This window comes from Pseudonaja textilis, chromosome 1 (assembly GCF_049901715.1).
Source record: "Pseudonaja textilis isolate UNSWEBS1 chromosome 1, rPseTex1.2, whole genome shotgun sequence".
In the NCBI taxonomy this organism is placed as follows: domain Eukaryota; kingdom Metazoa; phylum Chordata; class Lepidosauria; order Squamata; family Elapidae; genus Pseudonaja; species Pseudonaja textilis.
In genome coordinates, this window is record NC_141990.1 from 171,774,883 (window position 1) to 171,794,227 (window position 19,345).

The following is a 19,345-nucleotide window of genomic DNA, read 5'->3' on the forward strand; positions in this document are numbered from 1 at the left end:
TTATGGTATTCCCTTTTGGGGTAAGGAATGTCATGCAAAGCATAGAAAGTAAGAAATAGACAAAAAGGAGAGAATAGACAGAGGAGAGAGAAAGGATAAAATATATCTAATAGTCTACAGTAAGTATGTCAAACTTGTGGCCCATGAGCCAGATGCATTACACTCTGGTTATGCCCACCCCTGGTTTAACGAAGGGGAAAAAAGTTGTGATACATCACATGACAACAACATGTCATCATGAGTTTGACACCCCTGGTCTACAGCAATGCCATTCACTACATCTCTCTATCCCTTTTTATGTGGAAAGTATTCTTGCTTCAATACCATATGACTGGTTCCTTATTTTTGTGATATTCCACAAAATCTTAAAATGATGATGAAGTGGTCCACATAAAGAAAAAACGGGGAAACATCAGATTAGATAGCAGCTGTTCCATGGTCTTAAATATAGACCATTCCTGCTTACTTAGAATTAAGGTAAGGGAATATTAAATTGAGGGGTCAATTGAAGCAGCAAAAAAGTCTTCCTTATAGAGTGAGAGCCGAATGGTATTTTTTGTAAAATAATTAAATCATTCTACTTACCAGTTATGTAATTCAGAAAAGGCAGCTTTAATTTTCTTTACTGAATTATCCACCTCCTCTTTGACCATCATGCGGTATCGAGTCAGTGAAACAGTGCAGCGCTGAAGATCTTTAACTGATTTCTCAATATTTAGACCTGTAAGAAAAAAACAACCATCCTTACTATGCTACGTTTATATTCCAGCTTTTCTCTAGGAGCTTGAAACAGGGTACCTCCTCAAATTTTACCTCTACATCAAGAACCCTGTGACTGGGCTGAGGAAGGAAGGCTGAACCATAATCACCAAGAGAGCTTTCATGTTGATACTGACCTCCCTGCTCTTGATTAAAGGGGCGTTAGTACTTACCTGATAAGCCTGTTCTCTTTGAGCTGCAAAGAGCATCCATTAGTGGGAGGTGCTTCAGTCTCTGAATTCTTAGGCTGAGCTTGAATTGAGGAACGCTCCTCCTACTCCATGTGACTCCACCACAGCGTTTCCCAGTTTTGCGAAGGTGAGATGAAAAAAGGTTGCTCTTATCCCTATCACCTAAAAAAAAAATTGGTCCTTGGCCGAGAGAGAGGCCCCACCAGACGGAAAAAAAGGGTGGGGCTGGATGCTCTTCGCAGCTCAAAGAGAACGGGCGTATCAGGTAAGTACCAACGCCCCTTCTCCAATGAGCTGCTCAGAGCATCCAGTAGTGGGACATACCAAAGCTTGGCCTGTCCTATGGGAGGGACTCCGTGTGGTCCAGAATCTCCTTAGGGTCCCCAAGAACCCACTGCAGAACCCATCTGCCAAAAGAAGCCTCCGCAGAGGCAAACACGTCAATTTTATAGTGCCTGATGAAAGGGGATGGTGAGGCCCAAGTTGCTGCCCGGCAGATTTCGATTATAGGTGCCTGGGTAGCCCAAGCTGCCGAAGTGGCCGCGCTCCTAGTAGAGTGAGCTGTTATACCCTTGGGAACCTGTAGGGCCTGGGACTGATACGATCTAGCTATGGCTGGCCTAATCCAGCATCCTATAGTACTATAGTAGAAGGTGACACCCTGTGCCCTTGTGTTTTGGGTTGAAAGGAAAGAAATAGGGCCTCCGATTTCCTGAAGGGCTTTGTGCGTTTGATATAGATTCACAGAGCGCGCTTTACATCGAGTTTGTGCCATTGCTGTTCCCTTTCCTGTGATGGTCTGGGACAAAAATTTGGAAGGATGAGCTCTTGGGCTCTATGGAAGGCCGAATTGACTTTGGGCAAAAAGGTGGGATTGGGTCGGAGGATCACCCGATCGGCGTGGAAGACACAGAGGTCTTGCCTGACCGACAAGGCTGCTATTTCCGATATGCGCCAAGCGGATGTAATGGCTACCAGGAAAACTACTTTATATGTCAGAAATTGGAGGCCTGTCTCCCTCAGAGGTTCGAAAGGTTCTTTGGTGAGAGAAGGACCTTGTTAAGGTCCCAGGTGGGGTAACGGTGCACCGGGGGGAGACGCAAGTTGGTAGCCCATCTAAGAAAAGCCCGTATGCGTGTGTGGTGAGAGAGGGAACTGAGACCCTCACAAGAAAGGACTGATGTCAGGGCAGCTACCTGACGCTTCAGTGTATTAGGAGACAGCCCCTTGTCAAGTCCTTCCTGAAGAAATTCTAAATTTGAAGAAATTTGTGTGATAGAGGGGGAAACTGGGTTAATTTGAAACTTGCTGCACCATCTACAGAAAATGGCCCATGTGGCATTGTAAATTCTAATGGTTGGTGGTCATCTGGCAGCTAGGATGGTGTCAATAACCTTGTTTGAGAGCATTTTGCTCCTGAAACTGCTCCGCTCAACCTCCAGACGGTCAGTTGGAACCATTGCGGATCTGGGTGTAGGAGGGGCCCCTGGGATAGGGAGATTCTGTCTGGTGGGATCCTCCAGGGAGGGGCCACTGAGAGAATGCGGAGGTCTGCAAACCACGGCCGTCTGGGCCAGTGAGGTGCCACTAGGAGCAATTCCGCCTTTTTGTGGAGCAGCTTCTGAATAACCCTGGGCACCAGAGCCAGAGGGGGGAATGCATAGAGGAGTCTCGAGGGCCATGGGCAGTGGAGCGCATTGTGATTCTCCACTCCTTGGGATGGATATCTTGAAAAGAATCTTGGGAGCTGGGTATTGAGAGGAGACAAACAGGTCTACCACCAGTTGCCCGAATACCCTTGCTGCTTCCTTGAACAGGGATGGGTGGAGGTGCCACTCTGACTGGTCTATGGTGGCCCTGCTTAACCAGTCTGCTTGGGTATTTGATAGCCCCGATATGTGCTCTGCCTTGAGAGACAGAAGATTGTTCTCCGCCCAGTGACACAGGCGCTCGGCTTCCCTCATTAACTGTATTGTGTGCCCCCTTGTTTGTTGATGTGGGCTTTGGCTGTCACGTTGTCTGTTTAAATGAGAATGTGCTGCCCGCGTACCTGGGGGAGGAAGCTGCGCAGGGCCAGGTGCACGGTGTGAAGCTCCAGCCAATTTATACTGCACGATTGTTCTATTGCAGACCATCTGCCCTGGGATGTGAGTGACTGGAAGTGGGCGCCCCATCCGTATAGACTGGCATCTGTGGTGATAGTCAGCTTTTGAGGTTCCTTGAAGAAACAGCCCTTGTTGATGACTGGTCTTGCCTACCAGAGGAGGGACGTGAGGACCTTGAGAGGAACCCTGACTTTGAGCTTGGAATTGCTTCTGCCAGATCTCTGGTACGGGAGCAGGAACCACTGGAGGGATCTGGTGTGAAGACGGGTCCAGGGAACAATAGAAATGCACGAAATCATTTTTCCCAATAGTTTTGACAAATCCAGTAAGGCCACCCTCCTACAGTGCCTGATCTCCCTAACCAATTTCTGAATACTAAGTAGCCTATCTGAAGACAGGTAGACTTTGCCTTCCACCATGTTAATAAGTGCCCCCAGATGGGTTATTCAGGTAGAAGGAGATAATTGGCTCTTCTTCCAATTTATGAGAAACCCATGTTCTTGAAGGGAAGTTAAGGTGGCCTGGGTGTCTTTCACTGCTTGATCGATAGATGGGGACTGGATCAAAATATCATCCAGGTAACATTGGAGATGAATGGGGTGTTCCTAATATGGGCAGCCAGCGCTGCAAGGACCTTGGTAAAAGTCCTGGGGGCGGAGGCCAGTCCAAAGGGAAGGGCCACGTATTCAAAGTGTTGGTTATTGTAGCAGAACCTTAAGAATTTGGAATGGGAAGGCCGAATGGCAATATGTAAGTATGCTTCTGTCAAGTCTATGGATGTGAGCACGTCCCCTTGCCTGATACCCAGCAGTATCGATTGAAGCGTATGCATTTTGAATTTGTGGTAAGTTAAAAAGCGGTTAAGTCGCTTTAGATCTAAGATCACCCTCTATCCCCCCCCCTTTTTTTTTTGGGACAACAAAAAGGTGAGAGTAAAAGCCCCATCCTCATTGCTCGGGCTGTACAGGTTGGATGGCACTTATGCTTAGGAGATGCTGGATGGCGGAATCCATTAGGTTACATTTGACCGGGTCTCTGGAGAGGGGGGATGACATAAAGAAGTTTGGGGGAGCGGAATGGAACTCGAGGGCGAGGCCAAATCTAATGGTGTCCCTGACCCAAGAGTCAGAGGTAGAAGAATCCCATTGACTGGCGAATGACTTTAGACATCTGCCAATGGGGATAGAGTCCCTTAACCTATCTCAGATGGTGGAAGGGCCTACTTCCGATTCCCCGAAAAGGCCTTTTATATTGGCTGCCCCTCCTGCTCCTTTCTCCCTAATTGGGCCTATCCTGGAATTGACCCGATCTGAATGATGGAGGCCTCTGATACCTGGGGGAGAAGGGGGCCTTATAGGAGGGTCGAAAGGAGCCCCTCCGAAAGGGCTGTAACGATCTGAAGTCTGACCTTTGGGCCAGGGAAGGGAGGAATTTTTTCTTATTACGAGTTTCCATTAGTAAAGGGTCCAGGGAGGAGCCGAACAGTTTGTCCCCCACTATGGGGGAGGGGGCCAGCTTGGCTTTGCTCTTAAAGTCTGCTTGCGAGAGCCTGAGCCATAGTAGACGGTGGGCTTGGATGTGTGATGTAATTGCCCTAGCAGAAAATTTGACTGCGTGGTATGTGGCATCCACCGAGAACTCGGCTGCGGCGGTAAGCTTGGCAATGTCCTGGTGTGCCCTGGTGTTGGAAGGAGGGACATGTTGTTTGAGCTGACAAAGCCATCGAATTGATGACCTTGTAAAAAAAGATGCGGCCATAGCCGATCTGATGGACCATGCGTCCGACTGATGGGCCTTGCGCAGGGCCAGCTCGGCTCGCTTTTCCTCTGGTTTTAAGGCCTCCAACGCATCAGTCGGAGTCGAGGAGGATGCCAGGCCCACAATGGGCTCATCGACCTCGGGGGTATTTAACAGTTTAGAAAAATCTGGATCCAAATTAAAGTATTTTTTTTGTGGCTGGAGGGGGCTGGGGGGACCACTACAGACGCTAGTTGCTTTTGCACCAGATCTGCAAAGATAGGTGGAGCTGGAATAACCTCGGCCTCTACTACAGGCTGGTTAAAAATGAGATCCTCAGGCCCCTCCGTTGAAGGGGCAGGGAGGTCTGAGGGAGATTGCTTACCTAGGCCTGAAATGTTTTTGGCCTTGAATAATAAGGATTTGAATAGCTATGGCCTAAAGAGGCCCACAAAGGCAGGCTGGTCAGGGGTGAGCCCCTCGTCCTCGGACATTTCATCTTCTAGAGGGTCTACTTCTGATAGGGGCTCGCTGTAGTGCATAGACCCCAAATCAAAGTCGTCTGGTTCCATGAACTGATCGCATTCCTCCTCCCCCTCTTCCACCACCTCCTCCCACCCTTGAAGGGGGGACTCCCTATGCAAGGGTACCTGAGCCAGATGTTGTTCCGACCTGGGCAGGGACCTCACAGAGTGAGATTCCTGGTCAGAATCTGCCGGATACTGAATGGGCCTGGTGGCTTGTTGGATGCCAGCTGCGACCCCTTGGCGAATAGCCAACTCCATCCAAGATCTTATCTTTTCTGGGACCTCCTCAATGAGAGACTACTCTTGATGGAGGCCAGCTGCTATTGGGGTGAAGGTGGCTTCTGGAGCCCTTCTGGCCGATGTTCCAGGAACCTGAGCCTGTTGTTCCTGAGAGGGCAAGCTGCGCCTGGATGAGAAGGAAACATCTGGGGGAGGGGGAGGTTGAGCAGAGGTAGAGGGACTGGAGGATGGAAGAACCTGATAGAGGGACTGGAGGATGGAAGAACCTGAGGCACCTTGAATGCTTCTTAAGATCGCCTGTCAATTTCTTTTTGCAGGGTCTTGTGGTGCCTTAAGGCGTCCCTCTGGGCAGCTTTGGAGGTCTTCTTAGCTTGCTTGCACAAGTGATGGGTTTTGGCCTTTGCCTTCAATGAAGATCCTCTAGAGATGTTATCATCTGCCATTACAATGATTTAAATGTAGCGGTAATAGATTTGAGATCAATAAAAGGCGGTTGGCACGCCCAGGGCCCAATCTGAAGCAAAACTGGTTGCCCGGATCAATATTTACGTCCCCCTTTTGTTATAATTTTGCTTTTTTTAAATATCTCTCTATATAGACATGTAACCAAATAGAAAACAATTGAGTCATACCTCAGTGATAATATTTTGAGTATTAAAATATTATACTGTCAAAATATGAAATCAATATTATGCTTATAATGATATATGAGTTGCTGTATTGTATCCCTGCTCCTGGGATAATGAAAGAGAGCCAATTAGCCAAATATCGAAATGCCTAAGCCCAGTGGAAATTAAAGCTAGGGCCTTCAGCAGCCTCTCTGCACAGGCGGACACCAGGCCTGGGTGCAGCTGCTGCGCCGCTGGAGATGAGCTGTGGGGTTGAGCCAATGAGTGTTCCAATTGATTACAATCACAATTAGTAATTAGGGAATAATCACTCTGAAAAGCCAGGCGGGGGCCTGTTACTTTGAATAAATTCCACTCACAGCCTCAATTTAGTAATAAACAAAATGGCGTGCGCCACAAGGAAGCATCCAAAATGGCGGCTGCTAGCACACCGTGCCTCTCAGCGGCTTCCACACCTGGCAGATCGAAGCCGAAGCTCTATCTATAGAGGTGGCCAGGGAAGGAGAGAGTAGGCTTTCTCCTGTTAAGGTAAAAAACAGCATTCGAAGGTGGGGGGGAAAAGCATGGCACGACTCGAACGGAGCAAGCAAATACAAGCCACTGTGAAATGGAGCGAGAAAAACAAAGCGGCAACGAATTAAAGACAGAGAGAGGGATTTTGGCTATGGGAGGTAGTGCGAGGATCGCTACTGGCCCTCCCTTCGCCTCCCTTGGGGGCGAAACTGCGCTTCCCCTTAGTGGCAAGAATGCCAATTTTAGCAATTGTGCAGGGGATAAGGAGAAAGCAATTCAAACCTGAAAGAAAGCTGATCTAGAGCTGATTGAGAGAGCTGAGAGAATCAAAAATTTCCTGCTTCGGCCAAGGAGCTAAGAACAGAACAGCCTGTCTCGCACGAGGCTGAGCAAAAACTGGGGAACGCTGTGGAGGAGTCACGTGGAGGAGGAGGAGCGTTCCTCAGTTCAAGCTCAGCCTAAGAATGCAGAGACTGAAGCACCTCCCACTACTGGATGCTCTGAGCAGCTCATAGGAGAACACTTCAATCACTAGAACACATTGCCTCATCAATTGCTATTTCACTAACAACCTTGATTAAAAAAAGATCAGATATTGATGAAGCAAACATGCAAACAGTTATACAATACTTATTATAGATATATTAAGAAGTTCTTTTGGAATTATACAGGGTATGTTTTAAAAGTACAACAATTTTAGAAAATAATTGAAAAAAACAGGGAGTATTCAACCGGTGTTACTACCAGTTCGGTGACTACGTCTTGCGTAGTCCCCTGACCAATATTGTAAACCATATCATTTCAATTTTGTCACAAAAAGAAGGCTATTCTTCTGATCTCCTGTATAATTGAGAGAGACCAGGAAATTCTGGAGGTTAAGGACAAAGAGGCTACAAATACATCTAACTTCAGCTGGTAGAAAGTGGTACAAAAGACAGAAGCCGCAGGAAGAGTCTCATTATAATAATTATACAGAATCCAATCTGGGTCAGTCAGTGGGACCAGAAGTTTAGTCTTCCAAGCTTTTGAACTCATGCTGGAGCCCATCCTCAGGGAACTTCTCTGTAGGAGAGTGTGTGCTTTGAGCTATTCTATGTGTGCAACAAGTACTTGTACAAGTACTTAGGAGGCGAGGGCTTGGCAGCACAAGAAAACAACAGCCAACAACTTAATATCATCAACACCTCAATCAACATCTTGACAGCTACACTCAATAGGCACCATATAAACAACACACACAGAATAGCCAAAGCACACACTCTGCTAGAGAGAAATTCCCTGAGGATGGGTTCCAGCACAAAAAGTTCAGAAAACTTCCTAAAGTTCAGAAGACTACACTTCTGGTCCCGGTCACCAACCCAGATTGGATTCTGCAACATTGTCCTGGGACACATCTATTCACCTTCATTCATAATAATTATATGATTTTGTAACTCAAGTCAGATGCTACCAGATATATTTGTCTATAAGATAAGAAATATATTTACTTTTACAGGATAGGAAAAATATAATTACATTCGCTTCTGAAATGAATGGTGAACAGCTGGGAATGATAATGAATATTTATCCAGCTGAATTGAATCTTAATCTGTGTTACCTCTTTTCTGGATTAAATCTTCTGCTTTCATTTCAAGATCAGATGCAGGGACATGCAGTGATTTAATAGTGGTAGTTGGTACTTTTGATTTTGTACTACCAACATTGCACTGAAGTGGTGGTGAATATTTGAAAGGATCAGGAAGCTCTCTGCTATTTTGTTCTGGCTCTATAGACGCTTTTGTGGATTCTTCTTTTTTGTCTAGAAAAACAAATAAATAAAACAATATAAATGATATGCAAGCAAGACCAGAAAATACTCTTGTGTCAAGATGAGCAACAAATAAATTTAATAAATAATAACATTAATCTTGGACAGTAAACAGAAAGAAACACTGAAATAAAGCAGAAATTATTTCAATAGGATTTATTTGCAGAACTGCCTTTTTAAGATTGCCTGAAGAGAGATTGCTATGATTCAGGTACAATCAATCAAGTTATTTTGAGACAAAAAAGGCATATCTTCTCAATAAAAGATTAATTAAACCTTTTAAATTCAGCAAACAATATTATATTCCAGCTACTTTGCTGATTAGGACAAGTGACAAAAATGCCCAAAATAAAGAGGGAAGCAACGAAAATGGTATCAGAGGACAGAACAGCAGAAGCAGCCAATCATGTTGCATGGCATACTGTACATGCCAAGATCAGGAAAGTGCTCTGCATTATGAAATACTGTGCCGAAAATAGTTAAGAAAATTACCTTTAAGGAAACTAAAAAGAAGAAGGAAGCAAAAGCTGTGAGATCAATCATATAAGATAGGATATGGGAGAAACTGGTTTAGCTCACATGTGAATGTCAATTCACATTTGCTACAAAACTATATGGTTGGGCTTAGTTTTGGGGGAGGAAAATAAGGGAAAAAAATCTGCCTCTGCCTACCAGCATCCATCGGCATTCATCTGGCTAGCGCCCTGTCAGTGTGTAAGAGAGTTGAGGCCTGTTTGGAAAGTGAACCAGTATTTGTTGTGTGAGCAAGGAGACAATAATGTTATGTACTAAAGCTGCTTGGTGCTGTGAAACTAAAACTGAAACTGAAATTCCTCTCCTCTGTTTGTGTTTTGCATTTGGAATGTATTTCTTTTCAGGTGGGGGGGAGTAGAACTCCTTAGCATCAGAGCATGTTGATAATAATATACAAAATACTACTGCTCTGATGATCATTTTGAAAAATTCTTTCTTAGTGAGCACCTAGAAACCAAAAGGAACATATATGCCAAATTTCAAGTTTGTAGGCTTTACGATTCTGCAGATTTTGTGTGCACATCTTCTTTAATATTCATTTGATGTATATCAAAACATTGGAGAGAACATTAAGGTAATACATACACACACACAAAATACCACTCATGCATCATCACAAAATCATCACAAAATGATGTATGAGAGATTTTGTGATGATGCATGAGTGGTATTTTGTGTGTGTATATGTGTTACCTTAATGTTCTCTCCAATGTTCTGACATACATCAAATGAATATTAAAGATGTGCACAAAAATTTCATTTAACAGTGAAAAATATATATTAATTTACTTAAATCCTGGCTGACTGAGAATGGTGGAATCAAGCTGATCTTAACATACGCACACTGACCTGCTATTTCTGGTCTTGCCATTCTCCTGTTCTTGTATTCCCAGATCTTTTCTTCATGAGGATTTTTTGATTTTTCACTGGCATATCTGCCAGGGAAAGTATCTTTAGCACAGCCATTCAGCCGGCAGTCATTTACTTTTTGGGATTCCAGAGACACTTTTTCTGTTCCATCTTCTCTACCCTTTGTATCTTTGTTACGGTGATGTTGTTTTGATTTGCTTCTTTTTCTTTTGCTGTTCTGCATTAAATAAGGTTAGCAATATTACTCCACATGGGTCATGCTGCAATAGGAAAAACAAATCCACACACATTTCTTTCTTTCAACTGCAACTTCTACTCAATGTACTAAATGTTATTATCAGGGCTTCATTCATGTTTCTTGAAATACATATGAAGTAAAGGAAACAAGGTGATAAAATAATTATAAACAGTTACAACTGAGCATTGGATGTTTAAATAAAATTATTTTTAAAAGCATATAGCCTATTTAGCTCCCCTGAAATGTTTTTTTAAATTTTTCCCATTTTATTCAGTCACTGGTACATAAAAGGAAAAAAGGGGATGTTTTTCTGAAGAATGCTATCTCCAGAATTATGTGTTAAATTTTGCAACTGTTGGATTAATTATAATAACTCCCCATGCTCCAGAGTGTCTACTCAATAATTAGGTTAAGTTAAAATTGTATAAATAAAAGTGAGAAACACTAGCTAAAATCTGTGATCTAAACAGAACCATCAGAGTTCTTGCCTGTTGAAAGTAATTGTTATGTATGTGTGCGCAAGGATTTCTAAAGAGTTTGGTAAAAGAAACTAAGATGGTGGCTACAGTGGAGCAAACAAAACTACTCCTGCTTCTTATGTACGACAAGTGTAAAAAGTGGGTGGAATTGTCATTCTATCATAGTACTTTAATTTTGACTATACCTTGCATAGACTCTATGTCTATACGTAGACCTCCATATAATGACACTCTGCCCATCACATACACATAAGAGTGAAGAGCTCCATACTGGATCCAGTTTAGTTTGGACCCAGTGTTCAAACTAATGTTTGAACTAGCGTTCAATGTTAGTATTAGTTTGGATAGAGCAAGAACATAGCAACAAAAAAAGAGATGGTTTCTTAGTATCAGGTGGGGTACATATGGCATAAAGAACATAGATATAGCTTTATTGGGCTGTTGTCAATGTATCTTCAGTAATTTGTGTGGCTTTAACTTGGTAGCCATCTCTATATAATTGAGATAGCAGCTTATAATGCTTATTACGCTTACTGCAAATAAATACTCTTTAAAAATTATTCAAGGATTAGTTAAAAGAGAAGAACTGTTTATTTTTAAAAAAATAAATGTTCAAAGATTCAGTAAGGTGGGCTACTTCAACTGTTTTGATTTTTTGTCAAATTATACAGGACACTCTGCAAGTACACAGATGGCAACTGCAAGGAATAATTAAAATTAAAAGTGCCTATTGATTATGAAGCCTCTTGTGTGCAGATGTGGAACTATGCTCACAAAAAAGCAGAACATCTGGCAAAAAACGATGGCCACAAATCAGTTGCTCAGATCTGCCTGCCTGCCTAGCTAGCTAGCTAGCCAGCTAGCCTTTGGGGGTGCAATAGCTTGGTGGTTAAAGACTCTCAGCTTTCAGTTGGCAGCCTTGGTTCAAGTACCAAGCACTGCATGACAGGGTGAGCTCCTGTTACTTGTCCCGGCTCCTGCCCACTTAGCAGTCCAAAAACATGCAAATGCAAGTAGATAAATAGGTACCAATTCAGTGGGAGGGTAACAGGATTCCATGTATCTCAGCATATAGTCATGCTGGCCATATGACCACGGAAGCATCTTCAGACAATGCTAGCTCCCTCAGCTAAGAAACGGAGATGAGCACCAACTCATTGAACAGGGGAAATTATTAGCATTACCATTATCCTGCCTTTATTATTTTTACAAATAACTTAAGGCAGAGAACAGTTCCAACACACCTTCCTCCTCCTGTTTTCCCTACACCGGCAACCTAGTATGGTGAGTTGGGCTGGCAGAGAGTGAGTAGCCCAAAGTCACCCAGTTGGTTTTCATGGTTAAGGCAGGACTAGAACTCACTGAATCCCTGCTTTCTACTGTAGTGCTTTAACCACTAGACCAAACTGGTTTCCAAATTTTATGCAGATATGAGTTTAAATAATTAATTCAGCTTTAGAATCCATTACCTTCTTTTTCCCAGTCATATTCCATTCTTTTAGAAATTGAAGTGCGCTACCTGAATAGGAGAAGAGAAGGAATGATCAATATACAATAAGCAACAATAGTGGCTCAGAAGAGTTTCCCATCTTAGAGTGCCACTGATGTTTTAATACTCTGGAAGGTGTTCAGATTTTTAAGAACTGTCCTTGCAATCCTGAGATGCATCAAGAATGCTTCTCTACAGTTAAGAGACAGGTTTGGTTTCTTTGGCTGTCAGAGTTTGGTACTATCTCATTAATTTCTTATTAAAATTATTTTTCCCTCAGTGGGTCTGTTTTAATAACCTTTCTAAATTATCAGCAAAGCAGCCATAAAGTTAAGTCAACTTTATGGCATTTCCCCCACCCCCATATCCCCAAATATTCTTTCTTGGATTTTCTTGGATCCTGGAGGTTACTGAAAATTTGCTGACAATTTCTATATAGGGCTTATTGGTGATGCTTATAAATCCCTTCTCAAGTGACAAAACAAGAAGAATAGCCTCCTTTCAAGAAATGTTGAATATTGCCTTTTAATAGGGTACACAGCCTTTATTTCACCTGTGCAAAGAATGAAAAGTTTAGCAATTAATGCTTGTTTCTGAAGACTCAGTGAAATGCAAAAAGCATACAGACCATCCATAAAAGCTTGTACTGCCTTGTTTACATTGTTATCAAACTGCTGTAACACCAGCACTATCTCATTGTTGCTTTTGTTGGGAACAACTGAACGCACTGCATTGATCTGCAAGTAAGAGAAAAATACAATTTGAAACAAGGAAAGGGCTATTAATGCAAAACAAAATACAAATCAAAAGACCAATTTGTGTTGTATTTTTGTAATACGAATTTGCAATTATCTTTCAGACTTGCAGTAGCCTATTTGTATAAAATAATCAGAATCTCTTAATGCCAGTGGTACGATAGAAAGAACATGTGAAAATTGGTTCCCCCTTTTTACTATATGTCTAATAAATCCCATATTGCAGTTAACCTACAGCTGCTTCCCCTTTCTTGGCAGCAACTTTTTCTTCTTCCCACCTGAAAATTAGTCCTGACATTTCTATTTATTTGCATCATGCAGTTGCTTGTTAAATTTTGACCGGCGTTGCAGACCAGGTTTTCATACAAGGGCAGCTGTTATATGCACTGTGCCAGCTGAGATAGGCTTTTGACATTTCAAATTTGATAAATAGCATTTTCATGTTATAAATTTTCAACAAAACTAAATGTCCCAGAAGCCCTGTGGTCTGCTTTCATCTGGCTATCCAACTGGTCTACAACCACTATGCCTCTTCTAGGATAATACATGATATGCACGATGGAAATTTTCAGATATGTGCTTTCTATTTAGCCCAGGTCATTGCAGAAGTATGACTATACCACTGAAGATGGGTAAAGAACAAAGGATGATAAAAATATCTGCATCCCATACTTCAGACACATTATGTAAGACCTAGGTCTCTAGAAAAGATTCTGATGCTGGGGAAAGTGGAATGAAATATGACCAGTGGCAAAATGGAAGGACAGAGTTATAGTGGGCAATAGGTGCAACACTGGAAAGGGCAGATCATTATAGAGAAAATCTATGTGGTCACTAAGAGTCAACACTGACTTTTGATAGCACATCATCAATCAATAAATCAATATCAATAAATCAAGTTGCTAATAAAAATATCCTACCAGTCACATGTATTATGTTGCTTAACTCACTTTCCATATGGTTATCAATATCCCTACAAATGTTTTTTAAAGTGTCACTGATTTGTGTTAAATGTGTGATGGTTTAATAAAAGTTGGTTTTTGCCAATAAATAAAGAAATAAAACAAAATAAAAAGAAGAAAGTTGGTTTTTGCTTTGCTTTGCTTTTGGCATTTTTAATTCTTATTTTTAATGGTTGCAAATTTTTTGCTCCTCTTAAGTCATAAATATGCAGAACCTCATGCATTAATTAATAACAAGCAAAATTTATTTCAGTAGGTCTAATTTGCATGTTAAATTATACCTGCTGACATTCTGTTATGTCAACATTTTATAAGGATGTATGTATCCTGTCATCTCCTGCATCTAACCACAAAGGAGAAGCTAATGCAACAGAGCATGATGAAGACAAGACAGGCAATTAATTAATAGGGAAAGTATCTTAAGGAAAATGAAAGAAATTTTAGATTGCAAAGTTAAGATGTGCCCTTAAAGAAAGTGGGCTTGACTTCTATGAAAATACAAGATAAATATAAATTTAATTAAACTAGGAGGAAGATTCTGAATGTAGGAATAACACTGATTATATAAAACCATACAAGGTATTAAAATTGGGTGTCCAAAAAGTTATAGCTACTGATAAAAAATTACTTCAGTAATAAGAGGACATATATCAACTGATATAATGTAGCGTTTGTAATGCTAGACTGTGACAAGAAAACCCAGGTTCAAATTCCCTATCAAACATGGAGTTCATTAGATACCCAACGCAGCCTGATGGTGTTGCCGTAAGGACTAACTAATGAATGATACAATGATACATTTTGAGCTCATATTATCCAGACCAGTGGTCGCCAATGGGTGGGCTGAAGCCCACTGGTGGGCCATGAGAAAATTTTGGTGAGCCACAGAGAAATCTCGCCCCCAGAGCACCCCCACAAAGCAATTAATCCAGGCTGCGCAGAAACACAAGGCTGTGCCACCCACATGGCCCGCAGGAACCATCCCCGCCTACTCACTCCTTACCCGGTAAACTTGCCTGCTAAGTTGCTATTTTTCCTTTTTCCGACCATCATCTGTTCTGCTGTGCTGGGAGATTTAGATTAGCTAGGAAGCAGGAAATGGTTGGATTTCTTGCTTTCTAGCTAGTCTTTAGATCTTTGGCTTGGCATAGTCGAACCTCCCTTAGGACTGAAGGTTTGCTTGCAAGCAAATTCAGTGCAGACTCACGGCAAGCAAATTTGAGAGACTGAGCTAACCAATGGCAGATAGATAGATCTCTGAATGATTCTGTGAGCAACTCAATCTGCCTGCTTTGCCTGATTTTGGATAAAAGTTGCTCTTTTTTTATAAAAAATTCAATATTTATATAAATATTTATAATATTTACATAAAAGCCATGCCCAGCCAGTCACATGACCATCAAGCCACACCCACAAATTAGGCCATGCCCACAGAACCGGTTAGTGGTCCCTGGGATCTAAAATTATGAGTTTGGTGGTCCCTGAGATTCAAAAGGTTGGCGACCCCGATCCAGACAACAACAGCCTAGAGCTGAGTTCCAAACAGGAAAGGGGATTGTTATATAGCAAAACCTGAGATGCATTCGTGTTATCAAGAAGCAGAATTTAAACATTTTTGTCTGAAGTAGGAATGCAGGGCAGCTAGCTCAAGGACATCCACCAAGCATGGGAATATCGACTAAGTCTTTCATCTTCTATGGAAAGCTGGAGTGTGCATTGTTTAAGGTATGAATGGACTGATCTATGTGTCCTGTGTGCTGCGTGATGTGATCATTAAAAATCGTACCTTTTCCTTGATGTTTGCTGGTGAACTGATTTCTGTCATCTCCTACTTGAAAGTGCTACAATAAACAACTGCAAGCTGCAAAACAAAATACATACAGCAAGTTATGCATATAGTATGAATACTTTAATTTTCTATGTCCTGCCCATTCAAGAATAGGACTGCTAATGTTTTAAATTTTCCTACTGCTTTAGTCTAATAACCTAAATGTCATGCAGAAGGCCTGGAAATGGCTCATTTATCGATTTATATAGATCAAATTTCTATTAATAACACAGAAAGAGGCCATGACATCTCCCCACCCACCCACCCACCCACCAGGGCTGGGCTGATAGTAAAAGGAAAATGACACATTCTCGGGAATCAAACTGCGGAGACATTATCTGTTCATCAACAAATGTTTTTATTAATGGAAAAATTACTTTTGGAAGCTCAAACCTAAAAAATTTCTACAGTTCTTACTTTGGGTTTACTATGGCAAGACCCTACTGCACTAGGCCTTAGTCTGGCCAAACAAATGCTGTGTGTGAAGGGAGAGAAAAAAAGCAAAATTCAACATTACTGGGAGTAAAAATAAATATCTGAAGTTGCAGATTCTGCCAGATTCCATTTTAAAACTTCAGCCCACACAAGTTCAGCATTGAAAGAACTATTTCAAGAAGATGTAGCAACAAAATTCAGGAATGAATATATTTGAGGAACAGTGATATTATTTTTCATTAATTATTTCAATATATTGTATATTACAGATGGTCCTTGACAACAGAGCCCAAAATTTCTATTGCTAAGCAAGACAGTTAAGTAAATGTTGTCCATTTTACAATGTTTCTTGCAACAATTGTTAAGTGAATCACTGCAGTTGTTAAATTAGTAACATGGTTATTAAGGGAATCTGGCTTTCTTGCTAATCAGGTCATAAAAGGTGATCATACGACCCCAGGACACTGCAATGATCATAAATACATGCCAGTTGCCGAGATTTGATCCTGTGACCATGGGGAAACTGCAATGGTCGTAAGTATGAAAAATGGTCATGTCACTTTCCCTCCCATGCTGTTGTAACTTTGAATGGTTTCTAAATGAATGGTTGTAAGTTGAGGACTACTTGTACGTAACAGGACTTTATAGAGTTTAAGCCTGCAGAATTTATTTTGTTTTGTACTAGAATACTGGATTACACGAAGTATGGCAGTTACCAAAAATATTCCCATCAACTGGAATACTTCAAAATAATATAGGACTGTTATTCTCAGCAGCTTTAACCACCATAGTCATTAGTGAAAGATGCCAGAAGTCACGGATCACTTGCTTCTAAAATTTATGGCTGATCGACTTGGTCATTAAGAAAACTGCGCAATGAGTCTTAGGAACTCTCTAGGGGCATTCCCTGGGCCAGCAGCCTTTATTTGGAGCAGACCATCTGAAATATAGCCAATGTCCAATCCATATAGAACTCTTAAAAGTGATCACTGGCATCATGAATGGTATTTGGAAACTGGTGACCAATGCAGCTCCCACAACATTGATGTTATACAACAGAACAGCTAATAAGCAGGCTATTGCATTTTGCATTTGTTATTTCAAGGACAATCCCAATGAAAACAGTCTAATTGTTAGGTGACAAGGATGTGAGTGACTATAAAACTGTGCCTTGTATTACAAGAATAGTTGGAACTACTAACCAGCTGAAGATGAGTACAGAACCTCCAGGACCCAACTTCTACATACTGTTCCAGGAATTGAGAGTTCAGGAATATCCCCAGAATGCATATCAACTCTTTTGGGGGAGCCCAACTTCATCCAGAGCTAAAGTTGGTAATGTACTAGAACTAATGCAAAACTAGTCACTCAGTTTGCTAGGATTGAGTCTCAACCTGGTTCTCTCCATCCAGACCTTAGTGCTTCCAGGTCAAGAATTCCATTGCATCTCCCAGATATTCCCATTGTAGAGATGTATAACTGATGTTAGCCTTATGAGGTAGACCAGGCAGAAATATGAACAGATGAGCTCATTCCAGGGGTGGGTTTCTACCGGTTCTGTCCACCTCTGTAGAACTGGTAGCTCTGGAGAGCAGCAGACATAGAACCGGTGATGTTTTTGCCCATCTGTCCGCCCGGGCTCTTACCTGACCTTTATTTCCTGATTTTTTCAACTTCAACTGCCATGCGAGGCACAGCTGCAGTTAAAAAAGGAGAAAAGTCCTTTTTCAAAGGCTGCTTCTCTGCACGCAGCGTGCCAATGACGATTTACAGGAGCACGCACGCAGCATGTAGGGAAGCACATCATAAATCACCGAACTTCATAAATCACCAAACCGGTAGTTAACCCTGTCGGATCCCATCTCTGGCTAATTCTACATTATTGTTAAGATTATTACATTAATATATTCTTGCAATCTGAAAGTATATCCCTCCCTCTGTTTCCTTTATAGCCCATGAAGCTACGGAAGGTCTCTTCTGAGCTTCTTTCCCCACCCACATTCTCACTGTGGGCTAAGCTACCTTTTCTCTTATCCCTTGGATGTATCTCTACATCCTGTCTCTCAAGGTCAATCCCACATTCCATTACTATTATATTTGGTCTCATTTCTTTCAGAGGTTGTAGCATTAGTCAAGCCCTGAGCCACCAGAAAGTGATCTGTCCATTTAAGTTTCTGCTTTGGTGAAGATAATGAAGTAGGCACTAACTGGGATATTTGGCATTTGGAGTGGAATAAATTAGCTTAGTCCCATTTTTATCTCACATCTTATTCAATACATTTTTATAAGGAAAAACTAATAATCCTGAACCAAAGAATTTATTCTGAGTACCAAAATATAATAGAACTTGAGTTTCATTATAAAATTCCCAGCTATCCAAATTTCATTTACTTTAGCACTACTGTATCATTTAAGGTGATTGCTCATTTATATTTAAGACTAACACAAAACAGGTATTACAATGAAAAACCTTACCTCAAGATTTGCTTCTTACTTTCAGATTTGGAATATTAAATATTAAGAGTATAGTATATATGTGGAAAGTCTTTTAAGAAAAGGCTGAAAGTCAGCTTCAACACTTTCTTTCTTTCTTTCTTTCTTTCTTTCTTTCTTTCTTTCTTTCTTTCTTTCTTTCTTCTCTCTCCTATCTTCCCTCCCTCCTTTCTTTTTTTCTGTCACTGTATAAATTATCTTGGATGTAGGAAGGGGAAAGAGAGTAAACCAAACAAATACTGCTAACCTTCTGGGATTGGTTTCTAAGCACACTAAACCTGATAGGGAAAAAATGCTTTCTTATCTCTTTCATGGCAGGGATAAGAGGCTGTAAACTAATAAATATTATGACTTTATTCCAAGACATGGCTTTTATCTTGCAAGATATTCTTTCAATATAATAGCCATATATTGGAAAAAGCTAAACAAAAGCTTCCCATTTCACAAAAATTCTCTCTCATGTATAAAGGGGCTTTTAATTTTCTTCCAGAACACATATGTTAAGTTTGGGAAAAGAGAGGCTGAACCAGAGCATGAGTGCAACAATACTTTATTATAACAATAAAGGGCTGACCGTGCTTGCCACGCCTGGAACTGGCTCATGCAGCGATCAGCAACTGGTTGGACCCCGCAGCCTGCTTTTATAGCTGGCTGCTGGGAGAACCAACCAATGGGTAAAGGGAGAAACGCCCGCAAAGTGAATGGACCTGAGTGAGAACTCCTAGAGTCCTCAGGACATAACACCCCTTCCCCC

General features: G+C 41.6%; 1 protein-coding gene across 9 annotated transcripts in view; it reads right to left on the bottom strand.

The window, feature by feature from the left end:
* Positions 1-19,345, bottom strand: part of SPATS2L (spermatogenesis associated serine rich 2 like) — an 87,745-nt gene that overhangs the window by 19,498 nt on the left and 48,902 nt on the right. For all 9 annotated transcript variants that reach the window (XM_087919736.1, XM_087919731.1, XM_087919734.1 and 6 more), the window contains exons 2-7: positions 15,622-15,696; positions 12,747-12,855; positions 12,099-12,148; positions 9,892-10,129; positions 8,299-8,499; positions 586-721 (exon numbers count right to left, since the gene is read on the bottom strand). In XM_087919736.1, the coding sequence (XP_087775862.1) occupies positions 586-721; positions 8,299-8,499; positions 9,892-10,129; positions 12,099-12,148; positions 12,747-12,855; positions 15,622-15,660 (773 nt within the window). In that variant the 5' untranslated portion in view covers positions 15,661-15,696. The remainder of the gene's footprint in view (positions 1-585; positions 722-8,298; positions 8,500-9,891; positions 10,130-12,098; positions 12,149-12,746; positions 12,856-15,621; positions 15,697-19,345) is intronic.